Genomic DNA, 21,216 nt, shown 5'->3' with positions numbered 1-21,216 from the left:
TTTTTTTTTTTATCAACCTGGACACAATTATGTTTGACAGTTATTTCCTCCACCTCTTCTTGTTTCCATTTTGCCATGCTCAACACTGGCATCCATTTTCTTGTGTATTACATGTACAACATTTCTAGTGTATGCCCAGTTCTTTACTGGCTGTAGAAGCCCTGGAGGTTTATTGTGCTTCTTCCTAAAGCTCTTACTGCCGGATTCTTTAGGGAAAGGTTTCAAGAGCAAAACCTATTGAGAAAAGAGAAAAAAAAAAACACTACTATTTCTGGCAATACTGCTGGATTGTAAGAAACTGAACTATAGTTCTTAGGAAATATGTCTACATGATTGATTTGAAGCTATTTAATTACATGATATCTAATTGTATATGACAGCTCTTTTGTCTGCTTTCAAAGATGTGCACTGATTTTAAGTGTACCATTACACAAAAGTGGCAAATTCCCTGATACAAAGTTGCAGTTAGCAGGTCTGCCATGCTACCTGTGCAATTGAACGCTGTTTTATAAATGGTTGTGGTGAGCAAAGTAATGTTGGCAGTAAGCTGTCAAGTTAGTCTACTTTTTCTAAGCCCAAGTGACTCCCTCATACTGTAGTGCTAGACATATATCTACTGCTAGCCTTTTAATCAGTCAATCTGAAAACAGCTTTTTTGACTTGTGTAGAGCTTTGAATAGTTTGTTTCAACTTACCAACAATTTCCCTTCAGTAGACAGCAGTAAGATGGATTACTGTGACCAAATTGATGAATTAAAGATGTGTTTTGAAGTGTTTTAAAAAGCCATGTTGTCAAGTAAATATCACTTCTTTTTGCTCACCAGCTATCTTGTAGCAGGCGGCACCTTTTGCTGTTTGTCCAATTTCCAGAATATGATCAAGAAGCTGAAAACTATGTGTGTTAAATGTGCACTATTAATTTGGTATCATCATTTTTCTCACTGTCACATGTGCCACCAGCGTGAAAAATATAATTTGGCTGTAACTCGCATCAGCGAACACTGGAAAGATTCATGAAACAAGTCTAATTGACATAGAACAGATTTGTTGTGCAAAATTGTAGTTGTCATCTCATCTCATCTTACCTGCCAGAATATTTTTGATGTTTTGTCTTGAAATATCGCAACATAAGCACTGAAGAGGTCCTGAAACCCAATCTATTGTGAGTCTTTTGCTCGAGGCAACTTCATATGCCTCATGTCTGTCAAACAAAGTAGATGTTTCTGTGGGGCCTTCTAGAAAATAAGCTTGCAGCCTCTCACACTCCATCTGCTAAGGACTACTGAAAACTCCAAAGCAGCTTGTTCTTAAGTTTTGGTGTGTGGTGAGATTACATAACTAGTTCCAAGATCAACAATGAACTTCCAGTCTCATCTGGATTCATACTGAATCCCACTATAACAAAATGCATATAACTGAGACTGTCAATTGCTATAACAAATGTGCCATCATTATCAGCTCAAATATATGTAGAGAGATGATCGTGGCTGACCAGCTTTCCCAAACACATGTCTCTGCGAGGGGATTTCGCCTTGGATTTTGTGTCAGTGTTTAAATAATGGAAACCATCCTAAGAATTCTTTAGTGTTTGATGTTTTCCAAAAAACTAAAATGGGACACTGGGAAACATAGACTGAATCACAAGTTCTTTGTTTGAAACCAAAGGCCATAAAGTTGTCTGCAGGAGAAAGGAAGCAAGTTACAGGCAAGTAAATCCTCTCCTCTCCTCTGCCGCACTGGGTGTTGGTCTCTTTGAATCGGCAGTGCAGAGTGCGGCTCTGAGAGATTTATCCATTCATTTGTTGTGGCTACGCTTGAATGCACCCAACAACACACCATTTCTATTTTATTCTACTACTCTTTCACTCTGCTGGGTGGCTCAACAGAATTATGTCCCAAGCGATAATTATCAATCAAAATTATGGTCTGAAAAATGGAGGCAGAGGAAACTGCTCACTGGGACGCTGAGAAGGAACAGGGCCCCAGACGGAAGATGTGTGAACAGAGAGAAAGCAAAGTGAGAGAGCACATGCACCTGTGCACTGTAGATAGTTCCAGCCAAATTACTCAGACAACTCCTCAAACTGTGGACGGTCAGCATGTGTTAAAACCTTGAACTGCACATAGGAACCCATTTAACCATTTGCTTATAAAGTTTTAGCAACGCCAGTTTAGAACAATTTCCATGTCAAACTTTACTAAAAAACCCAGAGCCACCGATCATGATAATTCTACTGAAATAATTTTAGTTCAAAATTATGTCCAAAAACCTGCTGTTATAATTACAGCAGTGAACAAAATCTGATGCAGCATCATTAGGATGAACTGAATGTACCAGCCACACCTGCGCAAAGTATGTTCTGAGCCCAAGCAGAAGAAGTATGCTGTGTCAGTATTTGCTGAAGGTGACAAAACACTGATCACATACAGTATGATGCATTTGTATAGTGTTGCAATGGTGTAATCAACAGGTGAAATCCAATGTGGATATAATGTGGTATCTATAGCAGGTCTCATGTATGCATACTGTGTAATATATTCCTACACTATAATTGCCATGTGTTACACACATTTACTAAACTGTAAGCAAAAATGCAGTTTGAATTTCTTCAGTGGATGTGGTGTCCAACAGGCTCTGTACATGTTGTGGGAGAACGCAAAGCCTGTTCACCGGTGTGTTGAAATAACTCTGAAATGTTATCATGAATCAATAAATGGAGTTCCCCTGTGAAAAAACCTGCCATTATAGAGCATTGCTTTGCCACACAACACTGCTTTCAGAATCTACTGTGTAGGTTGGACACAAAACAAAAACTAGGGCCCGAAGCTCATACAGTATATCTCAGAGAAGCATCCCAGAGGAGAGAGACTTATTGTGCAGAGCTGCTGTAAGTTGTTTTGCCAGCAGCTGATCAGTAAAGTACACCAAAGGTCAGACACAACTGATTGCTGGGCATAGCTCAGTGAAGTCTGTCATGGGTGTGCAGCTCATGCAGCAGTGCAACAAAACATCTTCTTTCTTTCCTTTTAGTCTAAGATCTGCTTGCCTCTTCATTTTATATTTTCACATATTTTAAATGTTCAAATTATTTAAGTAAGTATAAGTCTTACAGAGCAGTTGAAAGAATCACTAGAGATTAACAACATGAATTTACATCAAGAGTTTTAAGACCTGAAACAGATGAGGAATTATCAGATTTGATGAATATTGTAACATATATTTGCAGCATCAGGATTAACACTCTGATGTTGCTGCAAATGAAAGCTGTAAAGTATATATATAGTAATATTTATTGCCTGCAGAAAGCTTATTAATAAAGAAGTTCAAGAGAAGGAGTGTAAGAGAATAATGTGCTCACCAGAGGATGTTGAGTACAGTGCAGGTTGTCAGACCTCCAAGAACTGCTCTTCGAAACCACAGGATCTTGACATACACAACACAGAACACATGATCAGCATCCTGCTCAGGAAGCGTCATCTTGGTGCACAAATTTTTTCTGCAATACTTGAATAATATTATCCTTAATTCAGTATATTCGTTTATTTCAGTATACTCAAGTTAAATGTGATGATCCGGTTTGACATCATGTGCATCTGTGCAATCACTTTCCATACAGGCTTGACCGCATTTACATGCAATTACAAAAACTATAGTCTGGGGTCTTTTTCGACTTTAGCCCAACATCTGTTTTTCCTAAAAAATAAGTTGAAACATGGACTCATTAGTCCACTGAACATGTATCCACTGTTTCTAGGTCCATCTGACATGAGCTTGGGCTCAGATAACACAGCGTTTCTGCACAGAATTGATGGTTGGCTTTGACTTTGTTTGGACTTGGACTTTTGTTTGGATGCAGTGCCTTCTATGCCATTTCTGAATCCAGGACACTGAGCCTACAGATCATCAGGATATAGTCGAACACTGGTTTTACCTGTGTTTTGTTGTGTGAGATCTGTGAGAAAAGCAGAGGCATCACATTCACAATCCCTCCTGTTGAGACAAAAACAGAACAGCAGGTCAATCTCACACACTGTGTATGATGGTGACTAAACTATGACTTTGAAAATTGTTCATGAGATCTTTATTCACATGCTGCATCCATGATAAAAAGCTTATGGAAAAAACAGACATCTTAAAAGCTATTCCCAATAGAGGCACCTTAGTGTAGCTAAAAAATAAACCAAAGTGATAAAAATTGCAGAAATTATAAATCTCTTGGGAATCTAAATTCATCTAATTAATCTAAATCATCATCTTTATATTTTCAATTAAGTATTTGTCTGAAAACTTCAACAACCAGTGATCAATTTATTTATTATTATATTATTTTAAGTGTAAATAGTTCACTGGATTTTTCCTAACAGGTGTAAACCCCAAAACTTTCTAATTATAGTTTCCCAACTAAACAAAAAGCAAGCAAGATTTAAACAGGTCCCAAAATCGCCTGAATGCTCAACAACCCCAAGGTAAATATATAAGAAAATGATTAAAAGTTCTTATGTATTCTGTTCCACACAGCTAGGAATGACAAACTGCAAAGCAGCTGTCATAGCAGGCAGTTTTTATTTTAAAATGGCCTTCAGAAGTAATGAAAGCAAGAGGGAAGTAAAGTTAGAGCAGTCATGGAATCGCAAACGAAACAGAGCAATACCGACATACTGCACCAGCTGATGTGTGGCAAGGAAGTCACTGTCTGTTTAAACCAAAAAAAAAAAAAACAAAAAAAAACAGACCTCTCTCCATATGTTAAAGTCATTTGTAGTTGAACAGTGGTTTAGGAGAACTTTGTTTTGAAGGAATTTGTTGATATCTGACATCTTGTTTACAAACCTCATTTCCAGAAAAGTTAGTAATTTATTTTGACAAAATGTCAAGATAAGATTTTTAGGGTTTTCAATGATCAACTTCACTGAATTTTGTAAATAAACAAGTTCAGAGTTTGATGCCTTAAATACACTCACAAAATTTTCAGACAGAAGCAAAATAAGACTGAAAACAATATAATAGAGCAGTATATTTAAGCCATTTAGCTATAGCTCGTCCCCAAGCTAGTTCTAATTCTAATTATATAGGGCAGGTTCCTGGTGTTCATGAAAATAAACCTGGACTGAAAAAAGCAGGATATTCAGGAGGTTGGGAAGATGACAGTTTGAGACAGAAGGACAAAAAGACCAAAAAACATTAAGCTGCTTCTCACCGAGAGCCACTGTGCCCATTAGGAATGGCTTCCCCATCTGTCTGAAGTCGCTGCTGCTCTGAAGGTGAACCTCTGACCCCACTGCAAATGTCACAGCCACCTGACACACACACACACACACACACACAAAGGTCTTCTGTGACACATCTTGTGAGTCTTGTGATGTTAAGGTCAGGATCAGCATGGAGGCTATAAACATCAGGGTATTTGTCTTGCAGGCAGCTAATTAAACACTCCACTGCAACACACAGCACAGGGCAGTTGTAGAGACAAATTTGTCTGTCCTGTGTACAATTCAACCTTAGTTTTATCAGTCCACACAAAAAAAAAAAAAAAAAAAAAATCCTAGTAGCACTGGCGTGTCAAACTGGTAAACACCAGGTGTGCTGCAATATCTTTTTTGGGACATTGCAGCATAGCACTATGTATGGCATAGAAGCAAACTATGAACCAGGATGAACACATCAGGCCAACAGTGAAGTACCAAACAGTGGAGGTAGCAACATGGTGTAGGGCTCTTTTCCAGCTTGCCAACGTGAAGGGGAAAATAAATTTTCTAGTTTCCCATTAGGTATCCAAAAGGATAAACATTGAAGTTAATTACTAGAGAATGACTTCAGAAACACAAAATTCACTTTTTGGAGTGGCCCAATCAGAGCTCATCAAACCAATGCAGATACAGTCAAATGACATGAAGAGAGCCAGTCACATCAGACGTCCTTGAAGCAGTTCTGTGAGAAAGAATGGTTCAAAGTTTCTCCTAGACGTGCAAGTCTAGTTCACAGCTACAGGAAATGCTTGCTTGAGTTTATTGCTCCCAAGGTGGTTTAACCAGTTATTAAAACAGTTTCATTTACAGTTTTATACAGCTTGATTAAACCATCAAGCTGTATGTTTAATGGGTTTGTTCAATAAAGACATGAAAGATCAGTGCTGTTTGTGTTTTATTAACTTAGAAATATTGATGTTGGTGACTCTGGTAAAGATTAGATTCCATTTCAGTTTCAATTTATGCAGAAAAGCAGAAAATTGAAAATAGTTAACTATTTTTTTTTACAACCATACATGTAAACACTGAAGAGGAAAATAAACCAGAGGGAAGGAATGAGGAAAACACTAGCGAGAATTGGAGTGAAAGCAGGGAGGAAACAAATGCATGTGAAGGAGTAAAGTGTTGAGGACGAGGATGGGACGATTGGTTCTAATGTCTTTTAAACATAAAAAAATAAATAAATATAGCCCTGTTTACAAACTGAAGCTTTTTAGATGGACTCAAATCTTGCCTTAAAAATAAATGCCAGAAATAGTCTCATCAGTGACTCACATTAACGCTTGGGCATGGCTTAACCACTCAGCACACACAAACACACGCATCCTAAACCTGACTGCATACGTCCTCTTTCAAATCATTTGACCACCCCGAACCAGCAATATTCCTCGGCTGTCATGGGAGCCAGCAGCATTAAAGGTTCAATGACAACTTTATTAGAGGTGAGGGTCTGGAATCTCAACCAATTATAAAGCCTGAATGAATGTCACGCTAATTATTTCCAGAAAGCCGTGAAATTGTAGTCGATTCTCCATGAATAATCTACCTTCCAACGTAATTCCACAGCTCGATGGCTGAGCTTCATTTAAGTATTTTATGTGTGTGTGTGTGTGTGTGTGCGTTCACACAAATTTCTATGTGTAGTTGATGTAATAGCCAGTTTCATTTAGGCCTATAACATATAGAGCTTTAATAGAGCTTTAATTAAAGTGTAGCAACTTCATTTGTGCTCCACCGTTACTTTATTTAACTGCAGGTTTTTGTATGCGGTATTCAGTGAAAGTCGGGCCAAAAGAAGATGCTGGGGCAGAGCACAGATTTAGATGAGATCATAGGGGAGAGTGAAAGGTTCCATTTCAGCGGGGCAGGTGTGACTTTATTAACCCAGCAAGTGTAGTTTTTGTTTCCTGGTGACCAAAAATGGATTTGCTATGATATGAGTGGGAGTTAACAGTAGCCCCCTACGGAGAAGGTCATGCATCCTGTAGGCTGTAGCCAGTCTAGCAGCTCCGTGAAGCTGCACTTAAGCACAGCTGTCCTTTGACATAAATTGTAATGTCAGATTTTTAGCACTGCCTACAATGTTCCTCATCCTGGTGTAGTGTGTGAGCATGCTAACATTTGATAATTAGCATTAAATTAAATATAGTGTACAAGTATGGCCAAAGCTGATGGGAATAAATGTTTTGCTGGTATTACGTAATATTAGACAGTTTTATAAATGTGATGCCACCAGAGGACACGTCATACTGTAGTCAAAGAATTAAATGTCAGCCTCAACAGTTCTTCATGGACTTCCACATTTATAATGCGCTCACAGATTTGCCAAATAGAGATGTCACCATGATGTACACGCAGATATGTAAAAGAAAGTTTTTCACAAACTGTAAAGATCCACGCCATTATCCACCCAAATAATGGGAGCAACACGTCTCAAAAATTTGGGACAGAGACCACAAAGGCTGGAAAAGTAAGAAGCACTAACGTGGAAGAGCTGTAAGAACATTTAGTTACTAATTAGGTTAATTGGCAGCAAGTCAGTGAAATGATTGGGTATAAAAAGAGCAGCTTATAGAGTATAGAGAATATCATCAAAGTTTCAGAGAATTTCTGGGCCCTGCATTAAAAACGGGCATGATTCTAAACATTACTGCGTGTGCTCAGGAATATTTCCACAAATCATCTGTATTTGTGAACACAGTTCACTGTGCCATCCAACACTGCAAGTTAAAGCATTTGGTGGTGACCACACACTCCCTAAAATGAAATATTCCACTGTGACCATCATTGTTAAAAACATATAGTGGGTTCACTGATGTGAACTGTTTCCACCATTAGTGTCCTAAGAGAAAACAAACTGCTGATGTGTCTGTCTGAAACCCATCAGATTGCTTACATTGACCTTTGTCTCACCAGAATCAGTCCTAATCAATACAGCTGCCCTGGGGAGCTGCTTACACGTCTCCTGCTCTGCCTCTCAGCAGACCTCCAACAAACTCTTATTTAAATACATCAGTCAATTTCCTGAGTTGTTTACTGCCAAGGTTTCACATTCACTTTTCATAAAGTTGCTTAAAAAAGAGTAAGCTGCACCAATCTAAATTTGGCTTTCTTTTTTGCAGTGGAGAAGCATCTCCCTGAGGCCAGTGTTTGGAAATTGGAATAAATTATGGACGACTTTATTGGGATTATGCTCCTGTGAAGAGAGGAAATCAAAGAGACTCCGGCACTGATTTTGTTTTGAGAATGTTCCGATATCTTGGTAAATGCTGCAAAAGGCATTTCCATATATTTTCCTTTTTCATTTTTGATGTGGAAATGTAACATGTATATAATAAATTGAAAGTATTCACCTTAGGACTCACACTTTAACAACAAAAAGCTAAAATGAGTAATCAATAGCAGCAGTTTGTTCTATTAATCATGACTTTTTGTTACTCAACCTCCACACCCACAGGTCTGGAGCTATTTACTGACCATCAGCAGGAGGCCTTGGTTCCCAACACACACTGCTGAATAAAAAATAAAAAAAAATCATTAGAAACGCAGTTCAAAGTATATGAGGTCAAAGACTTTGAGGTTGTAAGATCGTCTTAGGGGCTTGTCAAAAAACAAACTTTCAGCAAACTAGTTTGAAATGTATTTTTGGCAGCATTTAGATTGATTGACATGGTGGAAGCAGGCATATTGTTTTGTTTCTAGATGTTTTGGGGTAATAAGGTTAGAAAACTATTAATGACCTATGGTAAAATTCAGGATTTATAGCAGCACTACCGCAATATAGTTGTGCAATTTGCCCTCTGCTAAAGTAATTTTTGAGCTTACAGCCATGAATAATGTCTAATACCTTTTATACTTTACAGTGCATCCAGAAAGTACTATGTTACAGCCTTATTTCAAAAGGATCAAAATTCTACAAACAATGCCTCATAATATAGTATGTAGTATAGTACAACATAGTTTGTTTGAAATTGTTGAAAATTTAAAAAATTTGAAAAATAAAAAATGAAAATCATACATATTAAAGTAAGTATTCACAGCCTTTGCACAACACCTATTTTTGGGTATTTTCTCCCATTATTCTTTTTAGTACCTCTCAAGCTCCATCAGGTTGCATGGGTAGTGTCAGTACACAGCCATTTTCAATTGGATTCAAGTCTGGGCTCTGGCTGAACCATTCAAGGACATGTCCTATAGCCACTTGGCTGTGTACTTAGGGTTGTTGTCCTGTTAAAAGACAAACCTTCACCCTAGTCTTACGTCCAGAGCGCTCTGGAACAGGTTTTCATCAAGGATTTCTCTGTACATTGCTGCATTCATCTTACCCTCAGTCCTGACTAGTCTCTCAGTTCCTGATGCTGAAAAACATCCTCACAGCATGATGCTGCCACCACCATGCTTCACTGTAGGGATGGTATTGGCCAATTGGTGAGTGGTGCCTGGTTTCATCCAGACATGACGCTTGATGTTCAGAGTTCAGTTGGCGAAAGAGTTTAATCTTTGTTTCTTTTGTTTCTCTGAGGTCTACAGACAATTGAGACATAAAAGCCTGGATGTCCTCCAATTTCCTTCTCCTAAATCCAGACAAGACAGAGGTTATACTGTTTGGGCCTAAAACTCTCAGAGACACTATGTCTAATCACGTCCTCACCCTTGATGACTTAGTTCTGGCCTCAAGTAATACTGTAAGAAATCTCTGAGTTATCTTTGATCAGGATATCTCCATCACTTCATACATCAAAGAAATCTCTAGAACTGCCTTTTTTCACCTGAGAAACATTGTTAAAATTAGGACCATCCTGTCCCAAAGTGATGCTGAAAAACTAGTCCATGCATTTCTTACTTCCAGACTGGACTATTGTAGTTCTTTATTAATAGGATGTCCCAATAACTCATTAAAAAGCCTCCAGTTCTGAAGCCTCAATTCTGCAGCCAGAGTTCTGACTGGAATTAGCAAGAGAGATCATATTTCTCCTACGTTAGCTTCTCTCCATTGGCTCCCAGTAAAATCCAGAATTGAATTTAAAATTTTCCTCCTCACTTATAAATCTCTTAATAATCAGGCTCCATCTTATCTTAAAGAACTCCCATATCTTCCAAGCAGAACTCTCCGTTCTCAGACTGCAGGTTTACTTGTGGTTCCTAGAGTTTCCAAATGTAGAATGGGAGGCAGAGCCTTTAGCTACCAAGCCCCTCTAATGTGGAACCAGCTCCCAGTTCAGGTTCGGGAGGCAGACACCCTCTCCACATTTAAGACTAGACTTAAAACTTTCCTTTTTTATAAAGCTTATAGTTAGAGATGGATCAGGTGACTCTGAACCATCTCTTAGTTATGCTGCTATAGCTTAGTCTCTAGCTCTGACATGCACTGTGGGACTTAATATAGACAGGTATCTGCCTTTGCAAATCATATCTAATCAACAGAATTTCCCACAGGTGGACTCCAATCAAGTTGTAGAAACATCTCAAGGATAATGGGTGGAAACTGGATGCAGCAGAGCTAAATTTTGAGTACCGTGAAAAGGCTATGTAGATTTGAAACAAACTTCTTTTACGTTGTCAATTATGAATTGAATGCTTTTCTATTTTATTATGTTACAGTCATAAGCCTGTAACATAATAAAATGTAGAAAAAGTTAAGTGCTGTGAATACTTTTTGGATGTACTGTGTGTCTAGGTTGGTTGGCTGTCTTGCCTGCATACAAAATACATAAGATTAACCACCAACACACATTTTGTATCTCCTTATGCTCTGACTAATGTATTGAATGTATTTAATTCCTTCCTCATAAAACATTTGCAAAATTGTTAAAAGCATTTTTAAATCTAGCATTTTTAACATCCTTGTCCACTAGCTTGCAATCCTCTACTGTCCTAAAATACCTTTGTCAGCATATTGCTAGCAATATCTAACTTCCACCAAAGTTGAATAGCTTAAAGCAGAGATCACGTAAGCTGGAAAGGAGGTGGCGTTCCACTAATTTAAATTAATCCTGTCTAGTCTGGAAAGACAGTTTAATAATAATAAATAAAAATAAAAAGCTAAGATAATAATAAAGCTAAAACCACGTATTATTCATCATTGATAGAAGCAAATAAGAACAGCCCCAGGTTTCTTTTCAGCACTATAATCAGGCCGAGAACCAAGAGTCATAGCTCTGTCAAGCCTAGCATACCTTTAACTCTCAGCAGCAATGACTTCATGAATTTCTTTACAAATGAAATCATAACTATTAGAGAAAACATGTATTAACCTCAGACAATGGACATCTCTCTGTACTCGTTTTGTCAGATCTTTGCACTGCATTTGACACTATAGATCACAACATTTTATTAAACTGAATGAAACGTCATTGGGGTTAAAGCAACAGCACTAGGCTGGCTTAAATCATATCTATCAGATAGATTCTAGCTTGTGTATGTTAATGATGAGTCTTCCATGCACACAAAAGTTAGACAAGGCGTTCCAAAGGGTTCTGTGCTTGGACCGATTCTTTTTACTACTATTTTCTTTTTATATGCCCCCCTAAGGCAATATTATAAGGAAACACTTCCATTGCTATGCAAATGATACCCAGCTATATTTATCTATGAAACCAGAAGAACCTAATCAATTAATCAAACTTCAAGCATGCATAAAAGACAGAGGCCTGGATGTCTCCTCACACATAAAGTAATTAATTATCAAGCTCCATCTTATCTTAAAGACCTCATAGTTCCACAGTTTCCCAGCAGAACTCTCCATTCTCAGAGTGCAGGTCTACTTGTGGTTCCTAGAGTTTTGTGTAAATGTAGAATGTTCTGTTTTCCACTGCAGGTATCCTTGGCCTCGGAGCTGTACATCTCCAGAGTACACTTCCTAGCCCTACTGACCTGCCCAATGTTTTTGCTGCTTGTTGTTGTTTTGTTGTTGCCTGCTGGTCTCTTCTCTCTCTTCCCAAACCGGTCAGTCAAGTGCCTTGAAATTACTTGGTGCTATACAAATAAAATTTAATTCAACTGAATTTATTTTTTTTTGCTGTTTGATAGGTTGAGGTACAGTAGTTTAAAAAAGTAACAAGAATACTGGAGTATTTTCTTTGAGCAATGTTGGTGTCAGTGAAATGCATGTTAATGAATTGGCCCTCCCTGAATGGTTGATCTTTGGTGCCGGTAATAAACAACAACCGTTTGGGGGTGAGCTTTCAGTTCTGACAACTTGGTTGCAAGTCATGAATGAATGCAAGTCATGAAAAAGCAAAAAAGCTTGATCTAGCAGCTGGATAAGCTAATGCTGACAGTAGCTACAAGCCCATTGAGAAGCAGTATAATGGAGCATAATGAGAAATCAGTGGCAATGACTTCCACCATTTCCTCAAGTCTATACAGAAAATAGGACAATATACTGTATGTCCAATAGGAAGTTCAACTACTAAGCTACCTTTTGCTTTCACATAAGTAATTTTATTCTCAAATGATAGAAGTCATACTAAGGTACGTCAGAGGATGCTCTTCCAGTAATAATGGCAAAAACTATAACTAAAATAATCTTTAAACATTTAAAGTCTGTGAATTTGGCTTTGATGCTTTACATTAGTCACTGACAGAAGGTCATACCCACCTTTTTATTTGTCATGACTTCACTTATTAAATGCCTCTTTCTCTCTCTCTGTTCCCTTTATCTTGGCAGCTCAGGGCCTAGAAACTGCTGTTTTCTTTCTAAGTATACCAAGATAGAAACATTAATATTTCAGCCATAAGGAGAAAAATCACATTTGCTGGGCCATAAATGGGCTCATGCTTGACGATAGTGTGTTTTATTCTGGTGCATTCGGCCTTGGCTGCCTGGCTCCCTCTCATATTGATGCAGAGTAGAGGGAAAGGCTCTCAGTGCCCTGCTCCAGAACTGAACCTCTAAATCTTAACACCTCCCCCTGTTTAGGACTTAGCTCTAGGACACATTTCTTTTATATTGTGTGTGTATGTGTTTTCATGTACATGCACATGTGCAGTCGAGTTTCTGAGTGAATGCCTCCCTCTATGGGGCTTATGTGAAACAACCCCTATCTTGAAACTTGAGTTAGCAAGTAGTCTCTTTACACATGGAGTTTTTTGATGATTATTTTATCAACATCCTCTGAAAACTAAGTCTCAGAAATAACTGACATTGAACAAATGCCTCTGTGTGCTATCAATCCAATCTAAAATCAATCTCTCCAATTTCTTTATTGTTTTCAAGGACAGAAGATCTTATACAATCCTATAGGGAGTTATAAACGCCCCACTGCCTCCCTTCAGGGGATAAAGTCATTGATCCATTGTTGGTGTTTGTTTGGCTGCACTCCTACAGCCCAAGCAACTATTCATTCATTCATTCCCACTATGGTAGTGTAGGACAAAGCAACTGCCTTAATGCAAACTGTACACAATATTTTAGCAAGGATGAAAATTATCAGGCAGGTTGTTTTTGCTTCTATCAATCTGCCGTGTGAACACAAGGTATGTGAAAATACAGAGCAAATATTTTTTGCTGCTGCTACTGAAGCTAGATTGTGTGGGGTCTGAATGCCAGTTGGAGGCTTAGGAGGGCCACTGCTGAACAATGATAAGTTGGTATACATTTACTATTATTTGGGAGCTTTTGAAAGAAAAGTAAGTGTGCTTAGAGATGGTAAGTCATTAAAGATTAAAGATTGGGAGATGTGAAAAGCTGCCTAAGCGTTTCCACCGGTGACTAAAAGTAATGTTTTTAAGAAGATGGAGGGAGCTATACAGATAACATGAGCTTCTAGAGTTCACTGGAAATTAACAAATAGCAGACAACAAATTTAGGTGATGTACAATTCCTATCACTAACTTGCAGCAATTTTGAAAAGATATCATGTATTTGATTATAAGGAGGCACTGGGGAGTTCCTGTGCCACACTAGGAAACATTTTAAGTAAGTTACATTAGATCTCTTCTGCAAATACAAAGATGTTACTGCATTAGTTGACCTAAAGTCCCTTAAGAAAACTAAATCTTTAAATGCACATTTTCTAACATTAAGATAATTATAAATTACTCAGAGGCAGCACAGACTCTTAGCACCCAGGGGATGATCATAATGTGTGGTGGCTGCAACAGAAAAATGGTAATGTTGTCCAATACAGACCACGTTTAAGAAGAATTATATACTGTACTCAATATTAGAGCATGTTTTGATATTCAAAAGCCCTTTACATTAATGTTGGGAAAAAAAAGATTCGACACAATATCAAGACACAGTCTCACAATGTGAGATACGATTTTCTATACTATATTTAACTTTTTGTGACTTAGCTTATGATACACAGCACACCAAAACTTATAAACTGTGTGTCTATTGTAAATGTATGGTAAACAAGCATGATGCCACTACAAAGTATGCACTGATATAATTATAAACAATGAAGCTTGATAAAAAAATAAGCCCTTGCAGTAGCTGTATGTATATGTATAGAAAATAAATGGAGAATTGGTGGATTGTGGCCCCAGCCATGGTTAGGGTTAAACTTGGATATGACATTATGCAAAGAGAGCTTAAGGAGATGCTTAGTAGCTTTTAACTTCAAACTTCCATTGGTTCTCTTAGTAGATGTAGGTCATAAAAGCAGCCACACTGTAAGATGTCTACCTTGAATTTCTGGAACTGCCATAAGTTTGTTCCAGACTATCTTTGGTTGCAAGACCATTAGAATGACCACCTTTGAACCTCAGTGTCACAGTACACTGGTTTTGGAGCTATGACTGTATTGCATGTGGCTTGAGATGTATATAATTAAAATGTAGCTTTATGACCGGTAAAAGTAAGTAAAGTATTTAACTAGAAAGAACTGCTCCTGCATTGCCTAACCTACTCAAAGGAGCTTTAAAGGATAGATTCAAGTCTGTCTTGATTACATGTATTACAGTACACACTGTGCACTTAAATAGAGTTGTAGTTTGTATCTTTCTAATGTGACTTCAGTGATTTCAAAAGGATTGCCTTTGATTTACTTGTAAGTATTATATTAAATCATTATAATATTATATTATTATGCATTTCCCACTAGCCAGCAGCAGATGCAGCATCACTGGACAATTTTTCAAGGCAGTATAACCTTGTGGGATGTGGTGATGCTGAATATACTCTGGCACAAACCTAAAGACTTCCTTTAAGATCTCCTGCTGAGTCGCTTGACAGTCCGTGAGGTTGGCAAGCACTGACCTGGAAAAGCCCAAAACCACCACACACAAAGTGGAAGCTCAGTAAGCACCATAACGTCTGCATGGGGCACATACAATGCCACTTCCATCCATTTTGCCAGTGTGACCTTGCATGCATGACATCCATTAAAAATGGCTAAAAGACATACACTAAAGATAAAGTTGAAAAGCCCATAAAGTGAAGCATGAAGGTGAGAGAAGTCTCTTTAAGAAGGAGAGTGGATGACTCCACAATTTATCATAGAATATTGCGGTCATAATCATTAAAGGAGTGTAATATTTCTAATTTTCCTTTTGTACATTATGTACCGTTGAAGTATTTTAAACAAGATTTTTAGTAATATAACATTTTGCCATGACTATGACTGATAGGTGTTTTCTAAATAGATTCGCAGGAGTGTTGTGTATTTGATTAGAAATTAGCTGAATGTCCTACATTCACACCAAGACAAGTAGATTTTTACTTTAATGTTCCTAAATAGGACTTTCTTTAGATAGCTATTGTCAAACCTTAATTTGTAAAATTATATTAAATAAACCTTGACAGCACAGGAACACTATGCTAAGTTTAAAAGGAAAAGAAAAAGTATGCACGTGATTCGCTTTCAATTAAAAATTGTAGCCCTGATGCAACACAATCACAGTTGCAGTTTAGTTACATAGAAACATTATTTTCAGGAAATAGAAAAACAGGAATCATTTTCAGAAAGGTTGGTTTACTGATATTCTGATATTTGTGTTTTGATTATCTTCCACAATCAGCCACAGCAAACCACATCTTTCATCTTGTGGAATAACTGCTTAGAAAATAGCATTATTTTTCTTATGCATTGTATTCTTTTTTGGCATAAAGAGCAAAGAAGATGATAATACCTAAAGACTTTATTCCATGTGGGTAAAGAAGGTAAACTTCACGTGCAACTGTATGGAGTCAGCTGACCACGTCACCAGATGCACACTGACAACAGTGCAGTGTAACGTAGCTGTATTCAAAGCAAACTGTAGTAAATAAGTAAATACAACTTCATGTGTTGCATTTCCCTTTTTTACAATACAAAATGCCTGAAACTCCTTGTAGCCTCCTCCTTTTGGGTTATTTTTTATCCCTTTGCTGTTAGTGCTGGTGGTTTCCCTAAAACAACTAGTGTGATACCACCACAAAAACAGACCATATAGTGTCAACTTTCCAGTCCTATTTCTAACCACAAAAAATTAAGAGACACAGTGATATCAAATATGCAATAGCTTAATTAATAATTAATTGCAAAAGACATCATGCCAGTAAGCACGGTAAAATAACCAATTTAAGCCACTTCACATCTCACCTAGGAGTAAAAAGGAAGCTTTAAGCTTGACAGAAATAGTGATTGGACTCAAGATATATATCGATATCCACTGATATGAAACATTTTTTAGTGATAACATTATTTGCCATATCGCCCAGCCTTAATTGTACTCAGGGTTTAAAAAAACAAAAATGAACAAAATGAAACAGAATAAAACTACATTTTCAGTACAGTGCACAATAAACACATCTAGCCGTGCTTTTCTAAAACTAAATGGGAAAAAAAAGGTTACCGTGACAATAAGTAGAATTCCTTTCAGTAAGGTGAGCAGCGATGTGATTGGCTGGATGACTGTGTGGGCTAATAAGATAGCAAAAGCTAAAATCCAAGTGAAGGCAGGAATCACATAGATGTGTCTGTGGAGAAAACATAAACAGTTTTAATGCTTTTAATTATGGCCACATTTTACAAACAGAACCACGGGACAACACAAAGTTCTGACTTTTCCAATAATGCTTATTGATGTCAGAAAAACAAGAATGCCTTTTAAAAGACTTTAAATAAACAACAGAAACAATCTGCATTCATATTTAAGATTTGAGAAAAGTATCGTCCTTTGTAGTCCTTTGTAACCTCAGTGAGGAACATCTGTGGTCAAACATACAGTCCTACACCTGTCTGCTCCTCTCTTTAACAAGGACGTCTAAATCTAAGTCTAAATGCCTGTTGCACATTTTAAACAGAGAAGTCCATGCATTGTCTGGATTGTCTTGGTGCTGATGGCTGCTGGTGCAGTAGTAAGCCTTTGTCAAACTTGAATATAACTTTGGAAAATACACCTTAAACTAAGAACATTGTGCCATGTTCCAAATTCTAATAAAGTCAGCCAAACAAAAATTTTTTTTTTTTTGGCTGAGGTGTTGAAGGGATCTGTGTGGACCCTCCTTCATATTGCTTTAAGAGACGCAATATTATGGTCTAGGATTGAGACAGAATCTTAATAGTGCTTTTAAACCTTGCAGAGCTCAGCCGGGGTTGTTTCCAAGACACCCACTACTCTCCAGCAGTGCTACTTAGGAGAGTTTTTGTGCAGAGACCTGCAGTAACCTATCGATTGATGCCCCTGGGGAGGGAGAATAAGGTGGTTTATCCAAAGAAGGCTGTCCAAGGTTTTTCCACTCCAGCAACCCTGCATTCCCACTCCCACAGCGCATCGTAGCACTTCCCATGGCGCTGAGCAGGTCGATAATGGAGCATCCAGGCATGCCGGAAATGATGAATATTATTTGGGTTAAGTATTTACTGGGGCATGACAAAATAAATTAGTCCTGTTAACTGATAAAAGGTAATTATAGGGTTGGAAGAATGGAGGACGAAGAGTGAGGTGGGGTAAGAGACAACGATCACTGGAAGACACAGTTGGTGGTGCTGCATTGATTCTTTCTTGACTGGATTAGGAGTGCTGTAGACGTTAGACAACGAAACCAGTATAACACAGTTATCAGTTTCAGTTTGAACAATTTGAGCAGTTTAGCTTTTATGCAATGCAATAAATGCTGTTTCTCCTCCAGTGAAACAACCACAGGAGCTGGTCTCACAACAAAACATCAACAACATTTCACACCCCTTTTCTAACAACTGATGCCACCTTTGGTCTTTCGGTCGGGCAAACTCGCCTCGCATCTGACACTATCTCTCAAAGCTTTATAAAGGAGGGTCCACACAGACCCCCCTAGACTGGATTGGTACATTTTACACAGCACAGCGAGGCTGTGTATTAAGGTACAGTATAAAAGCAGCATGTTATAGACAGCATAACATTCTCCATGGCTTCTCCAGACCCTTTCTCATCAGGCACATGCTCAGGGTGAACCTGATATTCTCTGTGAAAAGCACAGGGTGCCAGTGGCGGACATGCCAATTCTGGTGTTCTATGGCAAATGCCAATTGAGCTCCATGGTGCCGGGCAGTGACCAAAAGCCCACTAGAGGATGTCGGGCCCTCAGGCCACTCTAATGAAGTCTGTTTCTCATTGTTTGGTCACAGACATTTACACCAGTGTCCTGCTGGAGATCTTGTTGGGCTCTGGCAGTGCTCATCCTATTCCTCCTTGCACAAAGGAACAGATACCAGTTCTGCTGATGGCTGAAAAGGACCTTCTACAGCACTGACCAGCGCTCTCTTAGAGTAACTGCCTGTTGTAGTAGAAAATTTTCCTCTTCCCTCTCTATATTGCTCAATCTTAGTAGACTTCAAGAACGACTCAGGTGTGATTGAACCATCTCAGTTTAAGGCGTACATGCCGGCATGGAGAACACCCACAATCAGTATGTCTTCTGCTCTACCTCTCTCTAACCCTCATTACTTATTACTTCTCTAGGGCCACCTCAGATTAACTTCCTAAGGCACTAAGTATTCGTGAACATAAGGAGACATAAATTCTTCTGCATATAGGCTGAATGTTTATACCATAAATTTCCACTACAGGTCTGTGTTTTCACTCACGACCTTGTAACCCAGAACTCCTCTCCTACCCATGTCCTATCTATGAACCCTTGTACTGTCTAGTATCTCCTATCATCTTTCATACTGAAGTTGCTCTTTTTCTCCTACACTGTCTCCTGGAATCTCATCTATGCACTGCCTGTGCAACCTCTGTAGGTTCCAGGTATTGCCTCATGCCACCAGTAGTGACAATGGCCCTAGCAAATTGCACAACTAGAGAAAAACAGTCAGAAAAGAGGAGGAGGGAACAAATGTCAGTGGTCATCACCTGACAAACCTTTCCCGTTCATCCCATTGTTGCCCCTCTAGTGCACAGCTGAAACTGATTAACAAGCCCTTCTGATACTTGACTGACTAGATCAATATGCCAGATGTTTAACTGACTTGATGCTATACTCATACTTAAAAAGTGTTTATTTATTTTTGTATGTGTAGTTCCGCTCTGTATACTGTGTAAAATGTGTATGATTGTTTAGTTACAGTGTTTTGTAATGATTATTAGAACAAATTTTGATATATCTACAATTTCAAATTGTATTATCTCAACTTGAGTGAGTCATCTCTAGTCCAGTATAGTACTATATATGGTAAGAATGTATTGCCCGCGTCCAAAATGTCCACCGCAGTATTAGGAGAGTTTAGGAGAGTTTAGTAGCATATAAATAAGTCTTGCCACATTTCTATTTCAAACCATAGTTTAGCTTTGGAAGTCTTAATGTACAAAATTATGTAAATGAAAGTTAAAAAACTTCAAGCTAAATACAGTGAACCTACTGCAAAAGCTGAGAGAACAATTAAGACCTAAAACAGCAGCTAGCATGGGCTCAACACTTCTGAGCAGCTGCTTCTAAATACAAATAAAGCAATCCAGACAGCATTCCAGCTTCAATCCGATTGGAGCAAAAAGCTGCATAAGCAAAAATGGGAGGAAAGAAAAAAATATTACCAACTTAGAGTTGTATGCATCTTTGTCCAGATTCTTATTCTAACCAGTTCATCCACAAGTCCAATGGACATTTGTACCAGATGTAATGAAATTCTCTTGAATTGAGGTGTTTCTTAGAGTGATCTTGACCTTTGACCAGTAGTTGTTCCTGAGATACTATATTGTGTTCACAAGAATGGGAGGAACAGATGGACAACCAAAAACACAATGCTTCCACAGGCCACAAAATTGCGCTGATGCAGAGGCACAGAAACCTACTACAGGCTACTCAGATGAAGAGTTCACAGGCATTTCAGAAGCCCGTTATATAAAAATATCTGGAGCCACCCTGGAACCAACAGCAGCAGCTCATGAGCCTGGGGAGAGTCCAGCGTTTGTTCCTGAAAGCTCAGCACAGCCCCGAGGAGCAGGCTGCTCACTTCAGAAAAAGGGGACTTGAATCCGAGTTGAAGCCAGTGTTAAAGAAAAAGCTCCTAACTCCTATTTTGTTATTGCTGATTATCCTGGTTGATTTAGAGGTGTAAGAAGAAAACTTGAATTATTTTAATACAATTATTCATTTTTCGAAAAAGCTGTGAGTATGGAAACTGGTGCAACATGGTCTAAATGTCTAATATGATCTAATATGATGTCTTCATCTAAACAAGACCATACTTACTACTCTAAATAATAAATATGGTTTCTGTGTTGTAAATAATGGGTACATTAATGCAACTAGAAACACAGAGTCATGTGAGCCAATTAGGCCAGTTTACCATCTCACAAGTGGCAACTACTGTCTAAAGTGAATTGAGTGACGGATAAGAAGGCTTAGCTAATTATTCATTTTGTATGGATTAGTAGAGATTAAAATTTCAGACTGGAGTTAGTCGTCTAAAAATAAAGAAATAAATCTTCACTATCTGATAATGGAATACTTTTGCCTTAGGAAAAATCTCTGATGTGTATATATGTGTTTGTTTGCTTTGATTAAAAGGAATGCTGTAAGTTCATGCAACACTTTCAGAGCCTCCCACTCTGGTGAGA

At 38.2% G+C, this 21,216-nt stretch overlaps 1 protein-coding gene across 2 annotated transcripts in view; it reads right to left on the bottom strand.

The window, feature by feature from the left end:
• Positions 1 to 21,216, bottom strand: part of si:ch211-51h4.2 — a 57,297-nt gene that overhangs the window by 13,537 nt on the left and 22,544 nt on the right. For both annotated transcript variants that reach the window (XM_026345969.1, XM_026345970.1), the window contains 4 exons: positions 17,032 to 17,155; positions 5,199 to 5,298; positions 3,933 to 3,991; positions 3,360 to 3,424 (listed from right to left, as the gene is read on the bottom strand). In XM_026345969.1, coding sequence (XP_026201754.1) covers positions 3,360 to 3,424; positions 3,933 to 3,991; positions 5,199 to 5,298; positions 17,032 to 17,155 — 348 coding nt within the window. The remainder of the gene's footprint in view (positions 1 to 3,359; positions 3,425 to 3,932; positions 3,992 to 5,198; positions 5,299 to 17,031; positions 17,156 to 21,216) is intronic.

Source organism: Anabas testudineus, chromosome 4, assembly GCF_900324465.2.
Source record: "Anabas testudineus chromosome 4, fAnaTes1.2, whole genome shotgun sequence".
Taxonomy (NCBI): domain Eukaryota; kingdom Metazoa; phylum Chordata; class Actinopteri; order Anabantiformes; family Anabantidae; genus Anabas; species Anabas testudineus.
This window is presented reverse-complemented; position numbering and strand designations above follow the sequence as displayed.